Below are 24,039 nucleotides of genomic sequence, written 5' to 3' on the forward strand. Positions count from 1 at the left end.
AGATTTATGTAGAACACTTCACTCAACAGATATAGAGAAACCTTTTTTATCAAGCATGTGTGTCAAAATTTGCTTTATGGCCCAGTATACAGTTGAAGGACTGTTATCACATTAAGACATTCTCTGAACCCAATATACTTAACTTAGAAATCAATTACCAAAAGATGATCATAAAAGTCTCATGTATTTGGAAATTAGGATACTTACAGTTATCTCAGAGCTGAAAGAAGGAATTACACAGAAAAGTAAGAAGTATTAAGTTGAACAATAATGAAAGTATATACCAAAAGTTCTGTGATAGAGATAACCTAGGGATGTTTTATAAACTTAAGTGCTTGTACTCTAAAGAGGGAAGCGTACAACTTAATGAACTAAGCACCATTCCTAGGAGCTGAAAATGATGGTGGAAAAGATCAAAGAAGATAAAGACAAAAAAGATAAGATCATAAATTAATAAAAGAAGAAACACATAATAACAAAAAGCCAAATGTTGCTTCTTTTTTTTTTTTTTTTAAAGATTTCATTTATTTATTTGACAGAGAGAGATCACAAGTAGGCAGAGAGGCAGGCAGAGAGAGGAGGAAGCAGGCTCCCCACTGAGCAGAGAGCCCGATGCGGGATTCAATCCCAGGACCCTGGGATCATGACCTGAGGTAAAGGCAGAGACCTTAACGCACTGAGACACCCAGGTGCCCCCCAAATGTTGTTTCTTGAAAAGGCTAATAAAATTGAGAAATCCCTGGCTAGATTAATTTTTTAAAAAGGCACAAATAACCACCTTACAAATAAGAGGAGACATCAGATACTTCAGACAAAAATAGGATATTACATTATGAAAAGCTTCATACCAATGAATTTGAAAACATAAATGAAATATACATTTTGTAGAGAAATGTAATAAGAATTGAAATTTATGATAATAATAATTAGGCTGAATAATCCTAAAGCCATTAAGAAAGCAAATTCGTAGCTTAAAAAACTGTCCCAAAATGAAAATCCAGGCCCAGATGGTTTTTACCAATAAATTCTAGTTCAAGGAACAAAACATTCCAAAGATACACAAAATATTTCTGAATGTGGGGAAAGAGGAAAAACATTCATATATTTTTTATGAGGCTTGTATAACCTTGATACCCAAATCTGACAAAGACAGCATGAGAAAAGAACATTTCAGCCTCAATCACACATCAACGCAGATGCAAAAATTGAAATCTAAATGTTAGCAAGCAGATTAGTGATAATATGAAGAAGATAAGCATATTATGACCAAGTTGCATCTACCAGAGAATGCAAGGTTGGTTTTGCATTGGTGAAGATATTATGAATTCACCACATTAAATGAAAGAAGGAAAATCATACGATCATTTGTATAGATGTGGGGAAAATGTTTGATAAACGTTAACATTCTTTCATGACTTTAAAAAAAAAAAAACAAAACCCCAAGCCCTTCCAAAACCTCTTAGCAATTTAGGTCTAGAAGAGAGTTTCCCTAACCTGATAAAAGGATACCTAAAAAAGCTATACATACAGCAAGCCTTACTCTTAATGTTGAAGTATTGCACGCACCCTGTGGTCAGAAACAAAACAAGGATGCCCATTATTGCCACTTCTGTTCGACACTGTGTAAGTGGTCCGTGTCGGCACAGTCATGTGAACAAAAGAACGGAGTAAGGGGCATAAAGACTAGAAAGGAAACAAAACTGCCACCATCGGCACATTGTATCATTGGTCACACAAAAAATCCTAAAGGATATTCAGATTTATTAGAATTAATAAGTGCTTAGCAAAGATGTCAGATATGAAGTCAATATAGAAAAATCCACAGCATTTTTGTACCATAGCAACAAACAGCTAGAAAATGAAGTGATCAAATTTACCATTGGTAGAACTACAACAATATATAGAGAATCTATGGCAGGCAGGATAGTGGCCTTTCATGATGTCCATGTCCTACTTCCCAGAATTATGTGAATATATTGGGTTATATGACAAAGAGGAGTCATGGGTACAGATCAAATTAAAGTCTCTAATCACTCAACCTGAAAATAGGGAGATTATCTTGAAATTTCCAGGTGGGCCCGATGTATTCAGAAGGATCCTTAAAAGGGGAAGAGGGACACGAAAGACAACCAGAGAGCTGGTGTCTTGAGAAGAATTTAGCCTGATGTTCCCGGCATTGAAGATGGAGGAAGGAGCAGAGAGCCAAGAGGTGCCTCAGTCTTAGAAGCAAGGAAACAGATTCTGCCCTAGAGCCTTCACAAAGGACACAGTCCTCCAATAGCTTGCTTTTTGCCCACTGAGACTCAGTTTTGAATTCTGACCTCCAGACTATAAGACAATAAATTAGTTTTGTTTAAAGCACTACGTTTGCAGTAACCTGCTACAGGAGCAACAGGAAAATAATTTTTTAAAAAAGATAAAAAGATAAGAGAGAAAAATAAAAAGAGTAAATCATTTCTTTTATGTGCAAGACCATTATGGAGAGAAGAAATTTATTAGAAGATCTAAATAAATGTGGAACCCTCTGGCTCATAAAGATATAAATTCTCATTAAATTGATTTATAGGACCAACATAAGCCCAATAAAAATATTCACAACATTTTTTGGTGAAACTTAGCAAGTTGATTTTGAAATTTATTTAGAAATGCAAAGGCCCAGTAATAACCAACATACTTTTGAAGAATACGGCAAAATGTATTATGATACAAAATAAATAGAGACTGCAGAAAAGAAAAATGGATGAATGGAAAGCCCAGAAACAGACCTATGCACATACGGACACATGATGTGTGAAATGTTGCTGCCACATACCACTAGAAAGAGACAGACTTTTCCTTTAATTGTGCTGGGAGAACTGAGTAGCCACAGCGAGAGACATCAGACCCTACTACAAACCATACACAAGAATCTGTTGCAGGTTAAGACCTAAATGTGAAAGGCCAGAGATAAAATATTTAGAAGACATTATAGATATCTTTATGATGTTAGGGTAGAGATGGATATCCTAAATAAGCCACGAATATTACAAGCCATAAAAGTGATAAATGTTACTATATTAACATTAAGAACTTTTGTTCATAAAGTGGAAAGACATGTCACAAACTGGGAGAACTATGAGGAGGTCTGACACCATAATGAGATTTTTCAACCTGGACATAATATAAGTCACTTATGCTCACAACCCATTGAGAAGAGCAAGTTATATGGCCCCACCTGACGGCATCTGGGGCACATCTCCGCTAGGGAGGAGGGCAGAATGGGATAGAGTGGACACCAGAAGTCTCTACCACTCCCAGTAAAGCTGGACTGGTCATACCAGATGACCCAATGATGCCGCTAGCAGGTGCCCGTATTAATGAATATTCAGTGGCTTGTTCAACATGAGCCATGTGCCAGAATGTTTATAGTGGGTTTGTTCGTAATAAGAAAGAGGGACATAGATCCATATGTCACATTAAGAATGGAATGTGTCAGTATGTTGTGGCCTCTTTGGACGGCAGGATATGTGCGATGGTGAGTATGCAGCAGCAGAGACACACTTCGACAACGTGTTGATGGAAGGAAGAGAGCAACCTAAGAACACGCGCATTCTTATTCTAATTACACGACGTCCCTAAAGCAAGTAAAACCCTGTATTTATTGAGGAAACATACATAAATTGTTAAAAAAAAGACAAGTGAATAATTGACCCAAAATTTAGTATAGATTCTGTCTGGATAAGGAAGAAGGATGAGGTTTGAGAGGGGCAAACGGGGGGTGGGGGATCAGGTATGTTCCATTTCTTCACCTGGGCAGTGGACACTTAACTATATGCCTCTCTCCAAAAATTGAGATGTTCAATTCAGGCCTGCGTGACGAGAATTGTCAAAGACACGGCTTTCGGTTAAAAAAAAAAAGGAAGATCCTTTGGCACCGATTCAGCAAACCAATAAAGAATTCTTCCCTTCTTCCACCTTTAGAATTTAGTTTCCCATTTCTAACCTGCTGATTAATCGCCGTATGTGCCTGGCAACCGCCCAGGCCAGCTCCCTGAAAACGGGTGAAGCCGGAGCCCTAGGACAGGAGTGCCTTCAGCACTGTGGACAGCGACCAACCGCGGGGCCCCGCACGGAGCGGCAGAAGGAAGGTCTTCCAAGTCAAGACTCAGCCGACCACCCAGCTGGTGGCCACGCCTTAAATGCAACCCAGGCCTCCTGGTGCCTAATCCAGTGTTTGCTCCGCTGCCCCTGGCTTTGGAGAAAAGGACTGGGGAAAAGGACTCCTCCGCGAACCAGAAAGTCACTGGGGGGACAACCACATGTGACTTCCATGTATGCCACTGAGACCTTGGGCTTAGCAGTCAGTCCAGCAGGAGTTCGGTCCAGATGCCCTCCGAGTGCTCTGCAAGTCACTGTAGCCGTCCAGGCTTCCATGTCCGTCAGTCCCCACCCCACAGCAGTGCTCGGAGCATTCAACGCTATTAGACGTATCACACACTCAGTCATGCAGTCTCGTGTGCACCGGTGCTCACTTAAACGCAAGAAAATTTCCTTAACCTTTCCCCCTCGGTAGATTTCAAATCAGAAAGGAACTGATTTTATGGTGAAACAACACTACTCTTCAGAGTCTGTTTCAGAAATAAGCCCCATAAATTTCCATATAAAATCTTGGCATCTGCTAACAATGTCTTACTTCTCTTAGTTTTGTCCAGTCCTATTTACTTTACTCTGTCACACCAAGAGGTGCTCGGAGAAGAGGGAACCAGATGCCTGCAACATGTCACTGGTGCGAAGGGTCCTCAACCATACATCTGATTTCCAAAAGAAACCCGAAGGGTAACATACTCTACTTCCTACTAATCGCTAGATTCTATCTGCTGGTGTTTTATTTCGAAATTTTTACCTGTACTCTTAAAAGGCCATTGGCCTTTAGTTCCCCTTATTTTGTATTATTTGATTTGAAGTTATTCTAGATGCATGGAATGGGTAAGGGTTTTCCCTTCTATCTTTTTATATGGCCTGAGATAGTTTAAACAGCACTGAAATCATTAGTTCTTCAGGAATTAGATACCACTCAGCTGTGAGCCCAGCTGCTTGTGGTGCATTTTTACTGAGAGACTGCCAGTCACCTTCTAATCTCTTATATGGTAATTGGTCTATTAGAATTTCCCGTTTTTTTTTCTTGGACTGATTTTAGTAATTTACTTTTACCAGGAAATCACCCATTTCCCGAAGGTTTTCAATTTGTTATCACAGAGTTGCATAAAATATTCTCTCGTAATTATTTTGATCTCCCTGTACCTGTAGTCATCCTGGTATGTCTGCCGGCTCCTTCCGAATCTGGCCCAACTTCACTTTCTCTCTTTATTCTCCATTATTGGACTCACGAATGCTTTCAGAAAAATTTCATTAGCCATTTCAAAGAACAAGCTTTCGCATTTACATAGTCTTTCCACTATTTAAAAATGTTTCCTATTTTGTCAATTTCGGTTCTTATCCTTATGAATTGCCTCTTTGTTGTTTATTTTGTTGTTTCTTTTCCTGGTTTCTAAACATGTTGCTGTATTCAGACTTCCGGTTCTAGTGAAGACGTCTCGGGCTGTGTGCGTCTCAGCTTGGTTTCTGCCACTTGTCTGCTTTAGTGTGAAGTGTCTTTGTCTTTGCTTTCCAGATAGTGTGTGATTTTTCCTTCAACTTGCTCTTTGATCCAAGAGTTCTATAGGAACGCTTTAAATCTGCAAGTAAAGTGTTTTCCAGTCCCTTTTGATCACTTACTTCTACTTGTATTGGATATAACCAGAGCATGAGGTGAAAAACTGTTCGTATGTTCTTAAGTTAGGTAAAATTTTCTTGGTGGCCTATTATATACTGGTTTTAAAAAAAAATACATACTGATTTTTATTAGTGGCCTTTGGCAATGTATGAAAATGCATTCACTATTTGAGAACATGTGTCCATATATATGATTTATATCTCATTATCATTATAAATAATTTTAACATAGCATATATTAATTATAGAATATATAATAATTATATAATTATGCAATATTATAATTCTATATTATATATATTTGCATTTATTTATCTGGTGTTATTAGTCTGTCATTTTAAAATTCCTCGTGTACAGGAAAACAGAGAGACAAATATATACTATATACCCATCACTATTGAATAACTGTGCATTCTACCATATTTGTTTTATTTGCCATATTTGCACTGGGGTGTTTAAAGTATGGGTTTCATGGCATTTCACCCCTGGATAGCTGAATTTGCCTCTTTAATAAAGACCGAGTCTTCTCCAAATAATCATGGCACCATTCCTGCACATGAGAAAATTATAGTGATGTTCTCTGACGTTCTAAAATTCCATCTACACTCAAATTTCCCTAATTGTTCCTCAAATGACTTTTTAAATTCTAATTTGTTCAGACTAGGATCTAATCAGGGGCCATATAATACGTTAGACTTCTCCTTAATTTCCAACACTTTTGTCCATTTCTAATAGAGATGTGCCAGTATCTCTCACTCCAGGAGCCTGTTCCTAATGGGCTTTGCTATGTATACTCCGCTTTATACCTTTTTTTCTGATATAGGCTCATGGCTATATATATCACGTTATTGTATAATATTCTACCGTATCACATATAACTATTTTTAACTTTTTTGAGATTAACATCTGCCACTCCTACTTTATTTTAATTTGTTTTATCCTTGCAAATATTTTCCCAACAATTCATTTAAACCATTTAACGTATGCTTTCGTTTCAGGTGTACGTCTAATAAACCACGCGTGACTGACTCGGTTCCTTCCCTCTGTTCTTTGTTGAGTCTGGTGTGACAGTGCCTTTCTTTTACTGGGAGCCTTCAGTCCTTTCTAGTCAAGAAATAACTCTTGCACTTAATGTAATTTTATGGTAGTCTGTTGGTTATTTCTTCTGCAACACTGTTTCTCATTTTTGACGCTTTGATCAAGTTCCTGTTCCTCCCGTTTTTCCCCTTATTAATTTGCAAGTCCCTACATATGCCTTCTGTTCTGCTCTGCACTGAACTTTGTGCCCCCTCGAAACTCCTGCGTAGAAGCCCAACTACTTACTGTGGCTGCATTTGGAGCGGGTCCCTGAGAGCACAACTAAGTTTAACTGAAGTCTTGAGGACGGGGCCCCGATCAGACAGGGTCAGTTTCCTGGTAAGAAGAGACGCAGAGTGCTCTCTCCCCCTTGCCTCCCCTCAGCGCCTGCGCAAAGAAGAGGTCCATGAGCACACAGCAAGATTTTTGGCATCTGCAAGCCAAGAGACAAAACCCAAGTCCGTGTGAGCTCTACCTCACCAGCCCCTTGATCATGAACTTCCAACCTCCAAAATTGTCTGTTGTTCACACCCCCCAGTCTTGGTATCTCGTCACGGTGGCCTGAGCAGACACTGAGACCCCTTCCCTTGCCCCGGTGGCCACCTTCTCTTCCCTGATTGTACAACCAGACACAGATTTCTCTACCAGTAGCTAAATATAAGACGACAGCTATTTCACACAATCAGATGTTCTATTTTTCCCCTAATTACTTGTCCTCGGTCCAATAAGATGACACTTCTAGAATTCTTTTATTTTCTTCCTCTCCTGTCCCCGTCAAAGATGAGATCCTCGGAAAGTTTATTCTTTCCCTCACCCATAACTTGCAGAGGTTGCTGAGCTGGGACTTTTATAAATAGACTGCCGTTAGGGTTTTTGCTCCCAGTAGGGACCTTCTATTCCAGGAACCCTCATTAAGCACTTGGACGACACAGTCCAAGACGGGGCTACCCTTATTCGTGTTGATCTAAGGGACCCACATGTCACGGTCCACTGCTCACCACCGTGTCTTTCCCTTTTCCTGTTTCTTCATTTTGTGGGCTCTGCGCTTTCTCACTTTCTTTTGGGTTCCAGTCTTCGTTGAGTCTTTTCCTTGCATGAGGGACGAACACGGACTCAGGAAGCGCTCTCAGACGCCTTCCTTTTGCGAGCGTCAGTGAACACCGGTCTGGGGGCAGGGTTCTCGGGCAAAGGTCTTTTCTGGGCATGAGGTTGGCCTGGCCTGAACCCCCAGGCTTGGCCATGTGGCATGCCTCGGTCAACAAAACATGTTCAGAAATGATGTGGGGCATTTCTGGGCAGAATTTTTTGGGACCACGGCAAGGTCTGTCGGAATCCCATCCCCGTCGGGGATCTTGGAGGCCCCTGGCAGGGGAGAACGTCTGCCGGCCGGGACCTCAGTGAGCGGTTACCTGTCGACTCACCTGAGCTAGAAACAAGCCACTGATTTTTTAATTAAAAAAAATTTCTTGGCACGGCGATGTTTTAGTCAACTCAAGCTGGTACAAAATTCCCCAGACTGGGGCACTTAAGCCACAGACATTTACTCTCACAGCTGGGGAGGCTGGAAGTCCGTGATCAGGATGCCAGCAGATTCAGTTCCTGGAGGGTTCTGTCCCTGGCAGTGGTGTCCTCACATGTCAGAGAGAGAGTGACTCTGGTCCCTTCGTCTCTTCACGAGGTGTCTAATCCCATTGTGGGGCCCTGCCCTCCTGGGCTCGTCTAAATCTGATTACTTCCCAAAGGTCCCACCTCCCAATACCATCACACCTGGCAGGGGCTGCTTAGGGCTTCAACACGGAATTGGGGGAGACAGAAACATCCAGTCCATTCCATGCTGTTTGATCCATCCCATCCAGATCGGTCCAGAGACGGCTAGGACAGGGGCACGCTCTTTCCTGGGGTATAACCTTTCCTTCCTGTCTGGCTCCGAGTCCCCTTAGATGCTCTCATTTTCCTTTGTCAGCTCTTTGGGGGCTCAGATACGACTGCAGATGCCCCTGTGCTCATCTGAAGCCCCCCCACCCCCCTACCAAGAAGCAGATGCCGAGATGCACTTGAACACACAGGACGGTTGTTACTGGGCAGGACGCCTGTGAGCAGAAATGGGAAGACATCGGAGAGAGTCAGCCCCAGGCAGAGCTGACCCCGAGGGAAAGAGGAAAGAGGGAAGGAAGGGGGGACAGGAGGCCAAAGATCCAGCATCCTGCCCAGAAGCGGCAACAGACTGGAGGTGACGAGAGGCCTGACCCCAGGCCGTGGCCCAGACACTCTCCCGCATGCTCCCCATGACAGCTGAGAGACGCACCCGCTGGACACGCTGCAGGTCAGGGGGGCCGAGCGTGGGCCGCACGAGAACGGAAGAGGGTGGACGCGTTCGGGGCTGAGCCGGCGACAGTGTTGCTGGCGATGACCCAGGGATGCCGGCAGGAGCCCAGCGCCTCGGTCTGTGACATGGGAAGGCCCGGACCTCACCTTGGCAACCTCCAGGGCCCGGACCAGGAACTGGCCCAGCAGATGCTCCGTGGAACTTTGTGTCCAGAAAGAACGAACAAATCTAGCTCTGTTCTGTTCCCGATCATCTCAGACTCTAGGGTCGAGGCTAGAAGAGACAAGACTCTGGGGTGGACCCCAAGGAGGGCTCCCCGGGACCCACCCGGCCATCGCCCCCCACCTTCTTGCTGACCTCCCCCGGGCTCTCTTTCCGCCTGGCCTCCCCCCCTCTCTCCTTCTGTTCGCTGCCTGGGTCTCCTGCTGCTGCCTGCCCCCTGCATGGTTCCGGAGCCCCCAGGACGGTCGTGTGGGAGCCCTCGTGCCCCTGTGCTTGAAGAAGAAGCAATAGCTTATGAGCGAGGGATGTTCAAGAGGAGAGACAGAGACACAACCAGCCCCGCGTCCTCCAGGGCTCACCTGGGCCGGGCACCCTGCCAAGAAGACCTCATCCCCATCTCACGGACGGGGCAACAGACTCACGGAAGGGAGAGATCCGAGGGCAGACAGCCGGGAGATGGTGAAGCCAGGATTCCAGTCCGGGGCCATCAGACTCCAAAGCTCACGTGTTTTGCACTAGCTCTGCGTAAGTTCGGAGACGGCGCCCATCACCCTCGCACGGACCGGCCAGGAGCCTTCGCTCCGCCCATTCGTCAAGGGAAGGGCCCAGGGGTCAGAGCGCAGGCAGTGCTGGTCGTACCGCTGCCTCCACCCCCCACCCACTCCCTTCGACTGGCACCAGCCTCGGGGGGCAGCTGTCCGTGTTTCCCAGGCCTCAGTGCCGAGATGCTGCTGACGTCCCTGCCGGGGAAATCCTTAGGATTTGGGGATTTGGTCTTCTTTGGTTTTATTCTATTTTCTATTTCTACTTTTTAGAGTTTGTGCAACAAGTATTATCCGTGATCAAGAATAAGTAAATAAATAAAGGGGCGCCTGGGTGGCTCCGTCAGTTCAGGGTTTGCCTTCAACTCAGGTCCTGATCCCAGGGTCCTGGGATCAATCCTCCATTGGGATCCCTGCTCAGAGGGGACCCTGCTTCTACCTCTGCCCCTTCCCCCTGCTCATGCTCTCTCTCTCTCTCTGCCTATGACAAATAAATAAATAAATAAATGAAATCTTAAAAACAAACAAAAAAAAGAATAAATAGGGCTCCTGGGTGGCTCAGTCATTAAGCGTCCGTCTTTGGCTTGGATCATGGTCCCAGGGTCCTGGGATTGAGCTTGAATCGGGCTCCCTGCTCTGCGGGGAACCTGCCTCTCCCTCTCGCATTCCCTCTGCTGTGTTCCTTCTTTCACGGTGTCTCTCTCTGTCAAGTAAATAAATAAAATCTTCAAAAAAAGAATAAATAAATAAATAAAAGGGACAGAATGATTTTGAAAAAATAGTGATTCAACCCGCACCGTTGACGAGACGAGGGCGTCAGCACAGGGGCAGGGGCAGGGATGTAGGGAGCCGGGACTCTGTGGGGGCCACCGTGCGTCCGCGGCGCTGGCCGGGACTCTGCGGGGGCCACCGTGCGTCCGCGGCGCTGGCCGGGACTCTGCGGGGGCCACCATGTGTCTGCAACGCTTGCCGGTGCTGCAGGAACCACCGTGTGTCTGCGACCCGAGCCGGTGCTGCAGGAACCACCGTGTGTCTGCAACGCTTGCCGGTTTGCAGGAACCACCGTGTGTCTGCAACGCTTGCCCGTGCTGCAGGAACCACCGTGTGTCTGCAACGCTTGCCGGTGCTGCAGGAACCACCGTGTGTCTGCAACGCTTGCCCGTGCTGCAGGAACCACCGTGTGTCTGCAACGCTTGCCGGTGCTGCAGGAACCACCGTGTGTCTGCGACCCGAGCCGGTGCTGCAGGAACCACCGTGTGTCTGCGACCCGAGCCGGTGCTGCAGGAACCATCGTGTGTCTGCGACCCGAGCCGGAGGCCCGACAGCACCGGACCCTGCAGTGACTGCGCTCCCGCCCTCCGCTTACCTCCAGACACTCCCGGTGCCCTGTGAGCAAGAGAGGCTCGGCAGTGGCCTCTGACGGGCGGGGGACGCAGCTGGGCTCCCCAGCCCCAGTCTGCCGCCTTCAGAGTCATCAGAGCCGGACTCATGATCGCGTTAATTGGCCGTCCTTTTCCTGAGGTCCTTTCCCCCTCCAGGTCAGAGAGCTCCCCAGGCCCAGGGACCCTGTGCTGACGATGCCCCCCACCCACCCAGTGGGGAGTTAACATGGCTCCGCTCTGTCCACACAGTGCATGTGAGGCTTCTGAGTCACTTCCACAGCCCACGAGAATCCTCATGGTCTGGCCCTGTCTCCCATCCTGCTGGGGGCCTCGGAGTCATCATCTCTGATCTCATCTGGGCCACCTTCCCCCAGGGACCACATTCTAGCTATGCTCATTTTCTTGCTCTTCCCCAAAGAAGCCAAACCCCTTCCACTGACCCCAGGGCCTTTGCATCAGCTGTTTCCTCTGCCAGGATGCCCTCCCCTGAATAGCAGCACGTCATTCCGTGTCTCAGTTCAAATGGTGTCTGCTCAGGGAGGACATACTTGACCCCCACGACCAAGTGTCCCCTGCCCACCCCACACGGTGCTGTCACATGTTTTCTCATCGTCCTCCAGCTTCACCCGGCTGCTTCCCCAGGTTTGTGGTGGTTCACTCTCCCTGTAGGACATGCTCCAGGACAGCAGGGGCCTTGCTGTTGGCTCTCCCACCCCCTAGAAGGCTCTGGAGACAAGACTGGATCGCTGAGCTGTGTAGACTGCCCTAGGCTCAGGGGACCCAGGAAGTAGATGGTGTCCGAGCTCTGCCGACGATGGGTCATGGACATGTCATCTGTCAAAGGAGGAAAGAGGTCTAATTGCCAGTACTCCTTCCGGCCCTGGGTGATGCAGGGACAGACTTAAGTCCTAGACTGGAGCCTACTGTGTGCGCATCAAGATACAACGAAGCCTTCTCCATGTTCAGCTGTGGGAGCTGGGAGTAGCCTGTCCCATGGCCTGGGGACTGGAAGGCTAAGTCCGCCTGCTGGGAAGCCCTCTGAGGTCCCCCAGTCAGGCTGACCTTGACTATCACGGGCCCCATGGGACCGCTGGGTCTCCGACTCCAGACCACACTGTCTCCCCTCCACCTGGCAGAGCCCCGCACCCTCCGGTACAGAGAGCCCAGGCTGGCAGGTGGCGTTGGGGGGTAGAGAGCAGGTCAGAGGCAGAGAAAGTTTCTCAGAGGCACCCAGGAGCTTGTACCCAGAGCGCCTGGCACTAGTTCAACCCAGTGAAAGTTTAGTCAGCCCTCTCTGTGCGGGGGACTCAGAGGGGATCCTGTCCTTAGGAAGCTCCAGGCCTAGAGCAGGGGACAGAGCAGAGAGCTGGGCGGGGAGGTCCATGCTCAGACCCAGCCTGGGGCCAGGAAGCTTTTTTGGAGTGGGGCCAGCTGAGCCGGAAGGGCCCCGCCCGCTTCCTCCTCCCCGAAAGTAGGCCTGCAATGATCCGAACAGTGCACCTGCCAGGCCCCAAAATAGCGGCCGTGTGCCTGGGGACCCGCATCGCTCTGTGAAGCCGCAGCCACCGCGGCTGTGTTTGAAAAATACCTTCTGCCACACAAAGGTGAAAACAGCAGAGGCCAGCGCCAGGCTTCTGAGAAGGGAAAGCACTGAGACGCTTTCCACGGGGATCGGGAAACTGTCCGTGCAGGCACCGCACACCCGGGTGAGGGGCTCGAGTCTGCTCCCGCCAGGAGGGCCTGGCGGCGTGGCAGGGTCCCGGGGCCGGAACACGGTCCCGGGTGGGCAGGGCTCTGCAGGCAGCAGTGCGGCGCGGACAGGGGGTCCACTGGGTGGGCGCCGGCCTCCGCCAGGAGCCACCGCTCCCCGGGGCCCTTCATCCGTTGGGCCGGCCCTTCTCTTGCTCACCCCCTGAGAAGGTAACACCTGCGGGTTTGGACCACGGTGGCCTGACTCCCACGGACGCGTCCCACAGCCTGAGTACGACCGACCAAGGCCCCCGACCCCCAGAGGCGCCCCCGGGACAGAGGGCAGGCAGCCTGGTCCCACTGGGTGTGGACAGAGTCCCCCACCTGCCTCTGGCTCTGCCCCTCCTCCGGGTGCCCCCCACCCAGTGCAGGCCGCGTCCCACCGTGGAGCTCAGGTCCCCCTCTGGAACCCTGGGGAAGCGAGCTGCTGCCCCACGTCCTGTGGGACCCGCGCCACAACGAAGCGTTGTTCTCATTTATTTTCAGGAGCAGAGGGTTTTGATTTTTTCTTTTGCTTTATTTAGTATTATTATGGTGTTATTTATTTTAAGGAGGCAGGGGGCTGGGTTCCACACACGTCTCCTCCCTGTGAACATCAGATCATTCCAGGCACTGGGTGGTGGGAAACCGCCCAAGAGAGAGGTCGCCAGGGCCATTTCCGGGCCGTGTGGGGTTGTTGTTCCCGGATCCATTTCATTAATCCAGTCAGCAAACACCCGGAGCCTCTGTCCTGCCAAGTCCCAGGGACCCGGGAGCGGAGGCGGGGCGCCGGGCCCTCCTGCTGCCCTGGGGGCTCGGCTGAGCCCGGGTTTAGAACAGCCAGCTGCCTGGGGCATCCTGCCGCCGAGGCCCCGGTTCGGGAGACCCTCCCCGGGGGCCCAGGTTCTGGCGGCCCCGGGGGCCCCTCGCGGCAGCTGCAGGCTGGGAAGACTCCGGGATTCCCGCACTGACCCTGGCAGCACCTGGGCTCCCCGGGAAGGCGGTGGAGCTCTTCGCGGGCCAGGCCCACGTGGGGATGGGCCCCATTAAGACACCTGAAGTCCACTAACCACCCATCCTCTAATAAAGTGTGTGTGTGTGTGTGTGTGTGTGTGTGTGCGCGCGCGCGCGCGCATCTGGAGCTTTGGAGGTGTCCTCGGCTTGAAAGACGGGCACCTTAGCCTGGCTTTGCCTCCCAGTGCTTCCTTCGTCCGCCACGTGCCCCTGAGTCTGGGAGGACTGGCTGCTTTGCCGTCTGTGAAATAAAGTTCCTGCTCTTAAACGTCCCCTCGCTCCGGGAGCGGGTCGGAGCCCTCCTGAGCCCCGACTCCCCACACCTTCCGTCCCTGCAGCAGTGTCGCGTGTGGACTCCCCGGGTGATTGTGCCCTCCTGGCCACAGTGGGACACCTCGCTGAAGTCTCTGAGACCCAAGAAATGCCGAGAAGGGCCCACCTGGGCTTGACGCCCTGGGAGGAGCCCGGGGCAGTTTGCGGCTCATGTACCCAGGTTGCTTGTCAACAGGTATCCGGGGAAGCTGGAGGTCTGACAACCCACGGGCCACAGGCTCTGACTGTCCACTCTCAGAACCACTTTCCCTGCTCCCTGACATAACGTTCTGGACCCCTGTGGGCAGACCAAGGCAGTTTCCCTTCTCCATCACTGGCTCTGCCTCTGGTATCTTAGGAGCCCATCTGCCTCCAGTCTGACCCTCACTACGTGTCACCGAACCCTGGGACTTATCTCGGCATCTTCTGGATTCAATCATGGAATCCACAAAATAACTTATGACACCTGCTGTGTACCAGGGACTGGGCTCACTCTGCCTCTTCCTTCTTGTCCTTCCTGCCAGCTTACTGGTCCGGCCCCTTGTTGCCTGTGCCTGGAGAGGCCAGGGCACAGCGCCCTAACTCCCACCCCACCCCCACCCCAAGGGCAGTGGCGCCACGGCTACTGTCCTAAGCTTGGACGACTGTCCTGAGCGGGGATGATGACGAGTCTTGCAGAGCCGTCATGAGGACACAACACCCAACTCGGGCCCAGCATCCAGCAGGCGTTCAAGAAGCACGTACCCAGGATCAGCACAGCAGAGGGACGTACGCCACTATCACGGCACCACTCTCCTGCTCAAGAACCGACCATGGCTCCCTGTGTCCTCTCACGTTGTGTGCAGGCTCTTCTTTGTCATCTCAGCGGAGGCCAGACTGGTGATGGCCTTGAAGGGAAACAGGTCAGTGCTGGGCCCAGGATGAGCCCTGTGTATATGCCTGTGTTCAAGATCCTCTCGGCCAAAGACAGGGCTGGGATCGATCAGCAATGTCTGCCATGGGCCGAGGCCCAGGGAAGGTCACCCATCTACTCGTTCCAGTCCTGGGGGCCCTTGACCCCCCCCCCCCCCCCGCAGACCCCGTCCCCACTTCTTCCTCTGCCTGAGCCTCTCCCATAGCATCTTCTCCCTCTCCCTCTACGTCTTTCTTGCTCTTTCTCCTCTTCCTTCTCTGCACCGGACCCCCAGTGACATCAGAGTCACGGCCTAAAGTGTGGGGACCTACAGGATCCTGGCCGGCAGCCACATCTGTCATCTGCACAGCACACTTCCCTCTCTGTTCTGCGCATCTACGTCTTCCTGCTTTCCTAAGAGAGACCTCATGTGGGGCGATGACCTCAGACCTGCGGGTGAGTGAACCTGACCCTGCCCTTTCATTGCCATCAAGCAGTGCACCTGCTGGCTACCTGCCAAGCGGCAGGCCCTGCTCGACCAAGACGAGGCAGGCACAGCCCTCACTCGAGGAGCTGAGTCCGGCAGGGGAGATGGGACAGGAGTATGTGCAGGGACACGGGAGCCTCGGCCAGCCTGGGGACCGGGGAAGCTCCTGGAGGACGTGCTGTCGCAGCTGAATCTTGAAAGATGAGGAGATGAGAGCCCGAAGAGGACAGGGAAAGGCACACAGGCAGGGGGAACAGCATGAACAAGGCACAGAGGTGCTGGGTGCTGTGAGGACCGTTGTGCTGAAGGCTGCCCCGCAGGACGGGGGAAGGAGGCAGGGGCTGAGGGTGCCGACACCGAGGGTGGGCCGAGGTTTGGCCAGGAGCTCCTGGAGGGTTTTCAGCAGGGGAGTGCAAGAGCCCGCGTGCTCAGAGGTAGTTGCAGGCAGAGGAGAGAGGGGGATGGACTGACTGCAGGCTGCCAGGACCTGAGCTGGAGGAGGGTTTGCCTGTGTGCGTCCAGAAGTGGGATCCAGGCTTCCTGCCCCTCTATGCCCAGCAACCCGGGCTGGGGCTGTGGTTCCCAAAGAGTGGCTTGGGACCTGGCTCTGAGGTCAGCTCTGTGCCCAGAGGCAGATTCCGTGATCCAACCAATCTGGGAAATGCTGTTCACAGCACTCCTGTCTGGGCCCATGGTGCCTGCTGGCAGACTGAGGGCTCTGAGAAATCCTGAATTTTCCTGTTGAACCAGCGTCCCCAGTGCGGCCAGAGACACTTCCCCGGGGACATGCTTATTCATATCCCAAAGAGCCTGGCAGACCTGGTGGACCTGGCTGCTGCTTACAGAGCGCTTCCCTCTGGCATTAGCCCCTGCTGGGGGCTTCAAGTGCAGACATGGCCCATGAGCCATCAGTGAGGGCTGGTAACCCTAGGGCTGGAGGGAGGAACCCAGAGTGCTGGCAGTGGCCCCCAGGGAAAGGGGAGGATCCCATCACAGCTTTCTCTTCTCTCTATTTGTGACTGGGGCCCAAGGGGCTTACTGCCTCACCTTTCTCATCTGCAAAATGGGGGCAATGGTTCTGCCTCCTCTGCCTCTTTTCAAAGATGGGGGCGTTAACATGTCAAGGCGTGAGCAGCACCACAGAGATGTGATGATCTGGAAACCTCGGCCGTCAGTCCTGGGCCAGCACTGGTGAGTATGCCCAGAGGCACGCGGGCACCAGCCCCGGAGCCCAGCCAGCACACTGTAGCTCCCTGCCTTCGGCCAGCAGCAGGATGGGTTTCACGGAGTGCTGCTGCGGAAGGGCTGGGCTGAGAGTCGATTCCACTCCAGCTCACTAAGTGGGGCCAGAAAACACTGCTTGGCTTCTCTGGATAAGATGGGGTCATACTCCTCAGCCCCTAGAGGCTAAGAATATGCCCAACGCATGTAGAGAACCTAGCGAACGAGTAGGCAGGAGAGAGAGAGTTATGAACCATGATGTTCTTTAGTATCTGATCAAAGACAACTGTTTTTACTAAAGACGACACTGAGGTCCAGGGAGGCCCAGTGACAGACCACTGGAGGAGCACAGACAGGACCCCAGCGGCACTGGTCAGCCCTGAGTGGCCTAAGCCGCACAGAGAATGCATTGCTGCCCCAAATCAGGCATCTCTTTCTTGGGTGCGGAGGTGCTTTCCTGCACCCCCCCCCCCCAGGCCCCTACTTCGCTCTAGCTCCTCTTAGAGATGCTTTCCCAGGGAGCTCCTCATTGGTTGGGAGCTGAGCCCCGCCCAGCCAATCTGTGGGGCCAGGGGGAATCCTGGGCTCTCATTGGCCACAGCGGAGCTCCAGATCCACTCCTATCTGGGCTGGAGCTGGTGCTCCCAGAACCGTGGAAGTAGAGAGAGGCTTGGGCTCCCCAGAGGCATGGTCACTGCTCTAACCTCTTTGTGGCCTGTCAGTGGTATCAGCCACACTGCTAGCTGAGCGAGTGAGGCGGAGAGCGCTGGGGACACAGTGCTGGGAAGACTCGCCAGAGCCAGGTTCTGCTTCACGGAGCTCGCGTCCACCTGTAGGTCAAGACCATGGGAGGGATGTGGGGTGCAGAGAGGGCTGTGTGGGAGCCTGTGTGTGTCCTCCTCCAGCCCTCAGGATCCCTCCCCGAAGTCTGACTCTCTGGGCTTCTTTTGAGTCCAAAGGCCATATTTTGGGAAAAAGGGAAGAACCAAGGTTTTTGTTTTGTTTTGTTTTTGGAGAGGTTGGGCTTGGCTATCCAAGGCGCTGTGACTTTGGGGTCAGAAGGGAGCTGGAGCTGTTGAAGGAGGTGCTGGACGGAAGCCGGCAGAGGCTCAGGAGTGGTTTCTGGATGGTAACTGTCCGGTGTCCCCGGGCCCGTGTTCCCATCTGCAAGACAAGCAGTTGGGACGAGTTACTCTCCCAAGTCCCTTCCAGGAGCTCACAAACGGTGCCGTTTTCCAGCAAGGCTGTGTGGAAGCCGAAAGAGAGTGGCTCTCCACAGAGCTTGGGGTCTGTCTCTGGGGAGCATCCCGGCGCGCCCGCCCCCCTCCCCGTCCCCGCGGGCAGGACAGCCGGGACTCCCCTGCGGAGTCGGCTCTGAGCGGGGACACCTGTGGGTCGGAGTCCAGTGCCCCCTGGCGGCGCCGGGGCGGGCGGGCGGCTTCCGGACGGCCGAGGCCCGACGGTTGTGACTCAGGGGTGGCGCAGGGCGGCAGGAGGCCCAACTGGGGTTCCGTCGTGGGCCGAACAACGGCGCGATTAATTACCAGCTGCAGGAATCCTTGTCGCCCGCTCACGGTGACTCACCGGGAGGCCAGGCACATTCGCCTAGCGCAGGGGCCTCGGTTTCCAACCTGAATTCCAGGGGAGCACCTGCCTCGGGGGGGGGGGGGGGGGCTCCCGTTCCCTGTGCCTAACGGCGCCGGCTGACCCAACGTCAACCCGACAGCCCGGATGTGGCCCCCAGCTCGGGCCCACTTGTCCGTAGGGCCGGGGGCGCAAGCACCCACGAGTCCCAGAAACAGGGTGGAGAGCGCCCCAGCAGGGGAGCCTCCGTGAGGCATAGGGTTCCCAGACTCGCCTGGCCCCCAGTGCCTGCGGATGGGGAGCCCGGAGCAGCGCCCGAGGGGGCGACCCAGAGGGGTCAGAGCTCCGGAGCCGGCGAGCTGCGCAAGGCTCGGTCCATTCCCTGGCCTACTCCGCGGTGCCCTCAGCCACTCCTGCTGTCTTGGTCAGCCGCCGGGGGGCGTCCCTTTCCCCAAGTCGCCACCTCTTCTTGGCTGGAGTCCAAGGGAGGTCGCCAGACCCAGAGAAGGGGAGCCCTGGGTCTCGGCACCTTCAGCCTACCCATTGGGAGCTCCACCGCTCAGGTGAGGGTTAAGGGGGTCGGTGATCCAGGGAAACTCCTCGACGACCTGAGGGGACTGAGGGAAGCGGGCAAAGGTGGCTGATGTGGGAAGGGGATAAAGCCCGTCTTCCGACTCAAAGAATAGCTGCGCCCCTGCCGGAGCCTGGGCTTCCCTCCCTGGGCTGGTCGGGAGTGGGGCCATCGCGAGGCGCCATGTGCAGGAGGAGGGGCCAGGCTCATGTTCTGGATACACCCGGCGCCCAGCCTCGGGGAACCGAGGAATGTTTCTGGGAAAAGCATCGCGGAGGGGACCAGGAAGGGGGAATGCGGCAACCTTCCCTGAGGCCCGGACCCCAAGAGTGCGGCCGGTGCCAGGCTCAGCACTCTCCGGATAAGGGCTCTGGATCAGCAGGTGCTGGGCCACCTGTCCAGCGACCCGCGCGGGGGCTGAGGCGGCCCTCGGGACCCCAGCGCGCGATGAGGAGGTGCGCCCCGGCAGGGACACGCGGCCGCGCCAGGTGGCTGGCCCCGGGGCACGCCCTCCCCTCGTGCTCTCGCCACCCCCCCACCCCCCGCCTCGCCCGCCGCGATCTCCCCTCTCCCTCGAGCTGCTGGTCGACCTTCTCCGGCTGAGTCCCGTCTCCTCCCCCAGGCTCGGTTCTCCCAAACTGTCCGCCTCGCGTGGCAGCAGGCGCTCTCGGGGAGCTGGGCGACAGGGACCGGAGCAGCCTCATTTATCGTCCCATCCCCCGCCGAAACCTGCTGGTGGCTCCGCCTCCCGCCCCCACTCGGGCAACACCCAGGCCTCGGCCCGCCTCCGCCCCCTCCCCAGCGGCCCCGGCAGCCCCTCCCTGGCTCCCTCCGCGTGCGCCGCGCGCCGCGCTCGGTCTGCAGCGGAGCCGCCGCGGCCGCCTCGCCAGCTGGCTGGGGACCAGGCGGGAGGTGGCGCGCCCGGGAGGCTGCGGGAGGGAGGGAAGAAGGGAGGGAGGGAGGCCTGGCCTCCGCGTAGCCCGGCCCCCGCCCCCCGCGGCCCTCCCGCCGGAGCGAGGTGCCACGCGCGCGCGCGGGTGCGCGCGCGCACACACACACACACACACACACACACACACACGGGCACACACACGGGCACACACGGACACACATACGCACAGACACACGCACACACACTCGGCTCCCTCCGGCGCGCACGCACGCAGCGCCCCTGACAGACCAGCGCAGCGGCCGCCTCCCCGGACGCCCGGACGCCGGAGGGCCCCGACCCCGGCGCGGCTCATGCGCCCGCGCCCATCCCGCAGCTCCGCGAGGCCCGCGGGACCCCTCCCGCCGCCGCCGCCGCCGCCGCCGCCGCCTCGCCCGCCGCCCCCGGAGGAGCGGGCTGGCCGACCGCCGCCGCGCCGTCCCCCGGCCGCCCCCGAGGCCGCTCTGCCGCGGGCCCTGCCGCCCTGGGGCCGCGCCCCGCTCCCGCGCCTCGGGGGCTGAGCCGAGCAAACTTCACGGACCGGCCGACGCCCGGCGGGGACCCCGCCGCGCCCTTGCGCGGCCGGGTGGGCGCGGGGTGCTCGGACCTTCGGGCATCGGGCTGCCCCGCCCGCTGCACCTGCTCGGCCCCCTCCCCGCCTGCTGGGGACTCCGGAGACGTCGCCACTTCGCAAACTTTTCCACCCCCCCTCGAGGGGGGGGGCGAGGAGGGCCGAAGGGGAAGGAGGTCCCGCGAGGCGCGCGCAGACCTGCGGGCTCCTAGCTGGGCGCCGCCGCCCGGGAGCCGGACCCGGAGGGGCGCGGGCCCCGGCGGCCGCCCTCCGGCCGCGCTCCGGCTCCCGCTCCCGCCCCTGCTTTTCCGGCGGGAGCGGGGGGCGGGGTGCGGAGGGCAGCGCGGCCCGCGCGGTGCCCAGCGGGGCCGCCGTGCATGGCCCTGCGCAGTGGGGCGGGCTGCTTCGGCCGGGTCTGGCGCAGGGTGTCGGGGCTCCCGGACGCCTGGCCCCGGCGCTCGAGCAGCCTCCTGTGCCTGTCCGCCTTCTCGCCCGAGCCCGGGCCCGCGCCGCCCCTGCCCCGCCAGCCGCCTCGCGGTGGCGGCGGCTGTGGCGGCCCCGGCGGAGGGGGGCCCCCCCAGCCTCCCCGCCCCCCGCCTCCCCGCTGCTGCTGCTGCTGCTGCTGCTGCTGCTGCTGCCGCCGCCGCTTACAACTTGGAGGCGGCGGCGGCGGCGGCGGCGGAGGAGGCGGCGGCGGCCGCCGGGCGCTGCAGTGGGACGCGCGCGGCTGCGAGCCTGCGGGACATGCCCCCCGCGCCGGCTCCTTGCTGGCGGCCATGAAGAGGCAGAACGTGCGGACTCTGTCCCTCATCGTCTGCACCTTCACCTACCTGCTGGTGGGCGCCGCCGTCTTCGACGCCCTCGAGTCGGACCACGAGATGCGCGAGGAGGAGAAACTCAAAGCCGAGGAGATCCGGATCAAGGGGAAGTACAACATCAGCGCCGAGGACTACCGGCAGCTGGAGCTGGTGATCCTGCAGTCGGAGCCGCACCGCGCCGGCGTCCAGTGGAAATTCGCCGGCTCCTTCTACTTTGCCATCACGGTCATCACCACTATAGGTAAGGGCTGGGCGCGCCGCCGCCGGGCTCCCCGCGCCCCGGGAGGAGTCCGGGGAGGCGGCTGAGCGCGCGGCGCAGGGCTGGGTGCGGGGCGCCGAGGGTTAAACGCAGCCTGTCGCGGGGGGGGGGCCCTCCCGCCGCGCCCCCTCCTCTCTCCGGAGCCCCCGCCTCTCCTGCGCCTCCGAGCCTCTCCCCTCGCGGACCCCACCCGGAGCTGCGCTCCGCGCCGGTGTCTGGGCCGGGCGTGCGAGCCCCGAGCGAGCGTGCCGGAGTCTGGAGGGCGGAGGCGCCACTTTTGCGAAGAGAGTGGAGCGCTAAGAATAATCCCAGAGCAGACACCCACCCACCCACCGCCCCAGCGCGGGCTGGGCTGCGCGGGGTTCCAAGCCTTACACTTACTACCTCTCCCGGACTTGGAGAGGGCCGGCCTGGCTCCGCGGCACGGAGAGGGACTCCGGCGGCGGCGGGGGACCCTCGCCAGGCTCGTCTTGTCTGAGCCCAGATTTCAGCTTTCCTCCCTCCTGGCTCCTCTTGGAATTCTGGAGCCTAGTCGTGCCAGGACCCCGGGGGTGGGGGGTGGGGAGGAGAGTTTGTTCTCTGGTGATTGGGGTGGGGGTGGCAGCCAGGTGAACGGCTCTGAGAGGGCAGTGGAGGGCGGCAGGAGGGCAGAACCTGTCCACCCCGGGCGGTGCTGGTGGGGAAGGCAAGTGTGCCTGCTGCCCGGAAATTGGGAAGGTTCAGCCCTGGTCTGGGGAGGGAGTCCGGTTGGTGCACCCTGGGACTCCTGTGGCTCCCTCTCCCAGGGCACTTCCACCGTGCAAAGCCTCTGAGAGGTGCCTAGGGCAGTGCCCCCACTGAGGTCAGGGGGTTTGGAGAGCCTGCAGGAGTGACACTTTGAGACCCTTGGGAACTGGATCAGGTCACTTCGCCCCGGTGGATGTGGCAGTAGGGAGGGTGGCATCTCTGTGGTTTCCGTGGTTTGCAACTTGTCCCCCCTGCTCACCCCCCCCTCCCGTGGCACCCTCCTTCTGCAGGGACATCTCCGTGGACCTGTCAGGGCCACTGTGTTGGCTCCCGTGGCCTCTTTTCTGGGCCAGTCCAGTTCCCTGTGCCCCCTCGCTGTGAGACGAGGCCTCCTCCTGCTCACACTTCTCTCCTTCCTGCGCCCTGAGTCCTCTGGACCTCCTTCTCTAATTTCCCCCTTGCTATTTTTCTTTGTCTGGAAAGCTCTGCCTGCTGAAAAAGCAGGATTGCTCAGTACCATATGCAACAGGAAGCGCCAACACAGGACGGCCTGTCTCGGCTTCTTGGTGGAGAAGACTTTGTAGGGAGTCATCTTGTCTGAAATGTTTAATTCATTGGTGCAGGTTTTTATGTTTTCGGAAGGAAACCACTCTTCTGTGGTCTACGTAACCAGCTTTGGGCCCGCCGGCCTCACGCGCTTGCCCCCCCCCAACCCCCGCCGCCAAAACGCAGAAAAGCCCTTCCTCCCCCACCCGTGCTTCCAGCCTCTGGAAGGGCCGGGCAGTCCTCGCCGTCATGCTTGTCTTCCAACTTGCAGCCCGAGCCGTGGTCACAATGTCCGGGTGCATGTGGCGGTGATCCTGGGGGTACAGGGTCCCACTGGCTGTGAGCCCGAGGGCGAGACATATGCCTCCAGCACTGACGGCCCCGCGGGAGAGACCCATCCTTCCCTAAACATGCCTTTAGTGATCTAGCCCCAGAGCAGGTGACATCTGCGGGCACACCAGCCCCAGGACTGACATGAGCCCTTGAGACCCGTGGCTGGTCTCACGTGCTGAGCTACAACACCGAGGAGAGGACTGGAGGGAAAACCAAACCTCAAGATGCTCCCATTTACCTGAAAAAGGAACTAGGGAGACTGACAAGGTTCCCATCAGGGGGTGTTTATTAATCCTTATTGGTAGTTCCAGGCACGTGCTTCCAACACTCAAGGCTCCAAAGAGAAAAGTCAAGGAATGTGTGGCCAGATGGAGGCTGTTAGTTCAGCGGGGCGCGCGGCTGGGACTCCCGCCGTCCCGGACCGGAGCGGCACCTGACGGCTGTGGGTCCTTCTCCCTCCCTTCCTTGAGTTTCCACCCGGGTTTCTGGAAAGAAAGCTGGGAATGCGTGTGTAAGGACAAGCAAGACAACGCTGCCTTTACTTAGCTTCCCCGACCTGAGCTTGGAGCCCAGGGAGCTGGCTTGCAGCCCAAGTCTGGTCACCCTGGAGGACCCAGACAGGTCATTTCTCTTTTCCCAGTGCGTTTTCCGCACCTGTGGAAGGAGCCGGGGACAGTGCTCACCTGCCAGGTAGAAGCTGAGGGCTGGTGGGCCCTGTGGTGCTCACCACTGCCTGCAGGGCGCCCTGC

The 24,039-nt window shown here is 55.6% G+C and overlaps 1 protein-coding gene and 1 long non-coding RNA gene across 5 annotated transcripts in view; one reads left to right on the forward strand and one right to left on the reverse strand.

Moving 5' to 3' along the window:
- Window positions 1-14,127: 14,127 nt before the first annotated feature.
- Window positions 14,128-21,576, reverse strand: LOC131826370 (uncharacterized). 4 transcript variants are annotated; one of them, XR_009351549.1, is made up of 4 exons: window positions 21,439-21,576; window positions 17,659-18,118; window positions 16,781-17,170; window positions 14,128-15,241 (listed from the first exon to the last, which is right to left on the reverse strand). It is a non-coding gene; the product is annotated as an uncharacterized LOC131826370 (long non-coding RNA). The 4 variants fall into 4 exon arrangements; XR_009351551.1 differs by having other exon boundaries at window positions 14,128-14,283; window positions 15,127-17,170; XR_009351550.1 differs by having other exon boundaries at window positions 14,128-14,283; window positions 15,099-17,170.
- Window positions 20,104-24,039, forward strand: part of KCNK9 (potassium two pore domain channel subfamily K member 9) — an 85,961-nt gene continuing 82,025 nt past the window's right edge. The window contains exon 1 of the mRNA XM_059165550.1: window positions 20,104-21,667. Coding sequence (XP_059021533.1) covers window positions 20,986-21,667 — 682 coding nt within the window. The 5' untranslated portion in view covers window positions 20,104-20,985. The remainder of the gene's footprint in view (window positions 21,668-24,039) is intronic.

Source organism: Mustela lutreola, chromosome 3, assembly GCF_030435805.1.
Source record: "Mustela lutreola isolate mMusLut2 chromosome 3, mMusLut2.pri, whole genome shotgun sequence".
Taxonomy (NCBI): Eukaryota; Metazoa; Chordata; class Mammalia; order Carnivora; family Mustelidae; genus Mustela; species Mustela lutreola.